The sequence below is a fragment of the Salvia hispanica genome, chromosome 1, assembly GCF_023119035.1.
Source record: "Salvia hispanica cultivar TCC Black 2014 chromosome 1, UniMelb_Shisp_WGS_1.0, whole genome shotgun sequence".
Taxonomy (NCBI): domain Eukaryota; kingdom Viridiplantae; phylum Streptophyta; class Magnoliopsida; order Lamiales; family Lamiaceae; genus Salvia; species Salvia hispanica.
This window is the reverse complement of record NC_062965.1, coordinates 11,580,788-11,583,979: the sequence shown is the minus strand read 5'-3', so window position 1 is coordinate 11,583,979 and position 3,192 is coordinate 11,580,788. Positions and strand designations below refer to the sequence as shown.

General features: G+C 33.6%; 1 protein-coding gene across 1 annotated transcript; it reads right to left on the bottom strand.

Moving 5' to 3' along the window:
• Positions 1-318: 318 nt before the first annotated feature.
• On the bottom strand, positions 319-2,104 carry LOC125205301 (transcription factor MYB20-like). Its single transcript, XM_048104146.1, has 3 exons — positions 1,852-2,104; positions 1,631-1,760; positions 319-1,190 (listed from the first exon to the last, which is right to left on the bottom strand). The coding sequence occupies exons 1-3, from the start codon at positions 1,982-1,984 to the stop codon at positions 617-619; spliced, it is 837 nt and encodes a 278-aa protein (XP_047960103.1). The 5' UTR covers positions 1,985-2,104; the 3' UTR covers positions 319-616.
• Between the last annotated feature and the right edge of the window lie 1,088 nt (positions 2,105-3,192).

Sequence of the window (3,192 nt, the reverse complement as noted above, 5' to 3'; positions counted from 1 at the left end):
AAAATTACACTTCTAAGTTCAAACCCGAATTATAGTTCTCAAAAATCACTATCCACCTATTTCAATGACATGTTTGTTTTCATTTTCATCCCTTTTTCCATTTCCCCACTATGCAAAACTACATTTCAATTACACATTTTCAATTTCTAGCTACATCTTTTTCAATCCCACATCATAATCTCTATATAGTGCCTACTATTAATAGTAGCCACAAGTGTACATTCACATACTGATAGTAGCCACAATATTTTTTAATGTTCATACTAAGCACAATTTCAAGATAAAGAGTGATAAACCTAAAACTCCAAAAATGCCAAATAACAAGTCAAAAGTCCTTTATCATATTCTCATATTTCAACTCCTATATTCAATACAACATTTAGTGACCCTCCATCAATATACAAGAAATGGTTAATATTACTCTTACCAATTCTCAAGAGCAACTAAATATGTGGGGGCACAACGAAGAAAAATGGTTAATATTCCTCTATTAGTTACCTCAACTTTCAGAGCAACTAAAAATGTGGGCCACAATGAAGAAAAATATTCTCAACTCTCACTCTCCATAACCATTAATCACTAAAAGAAAAATAAAAACTAAACATTTCTCATGACATTAAATTTGATCATTTCCAATCATCATCTCCCATGAAGAATAATCAAGATTCATGGCATCTTCCCCCTTCAAATCACTCTCAAAATCTCCCAACAAATCAAACACATCCTTAAAATCTTGCTCCCATATGTCACTATTCACTATCTCACTGCAGTAATCCTCAAAGCTCTGCGCTGCCAACTCCGCTGCGTTTGGCCACGATGCCCCATTGCTGGAACAAGACGACGAGCACGAAGGCGTCGGGGAGCTCTGATCGGACGGTAGCATGATCTCGTGGGGCCCGATCACCGGAATCTCGTCAATGCAGAAATCGGAGCTGTTGACTAACACCACATCGTTGTTTGACTCAATGATTTTCTCATCATTATTGCTATCATCAGTTGAAATGGTTGACTGCTCAAATGTGGTTGACTTGGACTCCGGCGGCGGCTGATCGACGGCGGGGGTTGGCAGCGGTTGGTGGGTGGTGGGGTCGATTCCCATTTTTTTCAACTTCTTTTTAATGTGTGTGTTCCAGTGATTTTTGATTTCGTTGTCCGTTCTCCCGGCCATGTGAGAGGCAATCTTGGACCATCTGCACATATTTTTATTTGGAAATTTTAATAAATAGGATTTGGCTCAAAATTTGATACTGGAAAAAAAAAGTTAATAAAAGTGGAGGGGAGCAATGATGAATTAAGAGCATGCCAATAAAAATTCGGTATTTTGGATATATTGTCACGTGGTGTGTTCATCTAATCATAATTGCATAAATATTCGCTCATATCCTTTTATCTCTTTATTTCCGCGATTATAACTGACTGAAACGTTACATAACTATATGTCCAGACTATTGAATTTTTACTTGTCTGCACGCTCTATAAATGAAATGGATTAGTCGCTCTTATCCATTTCTCCCTTTATTTCTGCAATTATAACTGACTGGACCGTTATGTAACAATATATCTAGACCACTGAATTTTTACTATGCTCTATAACTGAATTGAATTAGTATTATTTGATTGGATGATGAACCTGTTGCCAAGCTGGGCATGAAGATGAATGACCAATTTCTCTTCTTCATCAGAGAGAAGTCCTCTCTTCAAATCTGGCCTCAGATAGTTAATCCATCTCAATCTGCAGCTCTTCCCACACCTCAGCAGCCCTGCACCAGATGTTATCGTGTTTTAATTAAACCACTAATTATAAATATAAATTAAAAAAAAAAAAAAAGGAATTTAGATTAGGACAGGCACCTGCAAGTTTAGGGACAGATCTCCAGCAGCATTGGCCATTGGTGAGAATGAAATTGATGAGTTTCTTGTCTTCATCAGCAGTCCATGGGCCTTTCTTCAATCCAACTTTGTCACAGCAAGGTTGTCTCCCCATCTTCAATTTATCATTAACTTTCACAAAGAGTGATGGAAATTAATAGTGAGAGAGAGAGAGAGGGTATGTGAAATTATTATGAATTGCAACAAGAATAGAATTGAAGCACCACCACATTCCCTACCATGCTTATATATATATATACACATATATACATGTGTGTGTCCACGCTGGTATCCCACTGTAGAATTTTAAAATTAAAATAAATACAAAATAGTTTGTTATTCAAAAAAAGAAAAAGACAAGGATTAATATATACATAAGGCAATGCTAATGATGAAAGAAATGAGCGAGTGGAGTGACACACGTTAATCAGCCAGGGATGCTTGCTCTCGCGCGTGTTTACGTCAACCTCTCAAAGCGACACCCAAACATTATCTTTTTTCTTTTTTTAAATCACAGTTCAAAAAACTGAGCAAATTTATCTTCTTTTAAAATAATTTAATAATTTTGTGTAGTAATAATACTAATTATAATAATAATAATAATAAATATATCCTCATACATATTTTTTTGTAACATTACGTGCTTTTAGGTCCTTTTCAAAAGTGTATAAATATTAAAAGTTTTATCAAAATAATTTAAATTTAGGTTTTATATTTAATCAAGCCGGATAAATGTGGACGGTGAATGTTACTCATTCTTATTGAGGCTTATCAAAATTATGTATTGACATGTAATAACCAATAGTAAATCATTATCGCCCTTTAACAGAACTTTAATTAATTACACATGACGCTCGTGATTGCAGATTAACAGATTACAATTTTAGAATTTAGAGTGTACATTGACCTACTGCCAAAATTATAGTAATTCAAATGTTTCTTTCTCCATGAATGATATTATAAATATGTACACATATTTTATTAGTTGATGTAATACTGTATAAATTATAAAATTAACGCCTTGCGCTATATGGAGTGAAAGTTGTGATGCATTCTGGTTGTATCTCATTTTCTTAATCAAATAATAATACCATCAACACAAAATTATACTCTTTCGTATTGCACATTACTTAATTCATATTTTATTTTAGGCCATTCCATATTACTTAGAGTTATTTTATTCTAAGGAAAAAATTTAGCAACTAAACTCTCAAACTCTATTTTCTTATATTACATTGTATTCTCGCTTCTTCCTCTTATTTTATTCTTTTCCAACTTTATTTTTACTATATTTGTATCATTATTCATTAAAGACAACTATCT

Bases quoted from the DNA above. Each gene is read 5' to 3' on its own strand.
- LOC125205301 (XM_048104146.1), bottom strand. From the start codon at position 1,984: ATGGGGAGACAACCTTGCTGTGACAAAGTTGGATTGAAGAAAGGCCCA. The intron at 1,761-1,851 runs GTGCCTGTCCTA...CATCTGGTGCAG, and splicing joins ATCTGTCCCTAAACTTGCAG to GGCTGCTGAGGTGTGGGAAG. The intron at 1,191-1,630 runs GTTCATCATCCA...AAATATGTGCAG, and splicing joins CATGCCCAGCTTGGCAACAG to ATGGTCCAAGATTGCCTCTC.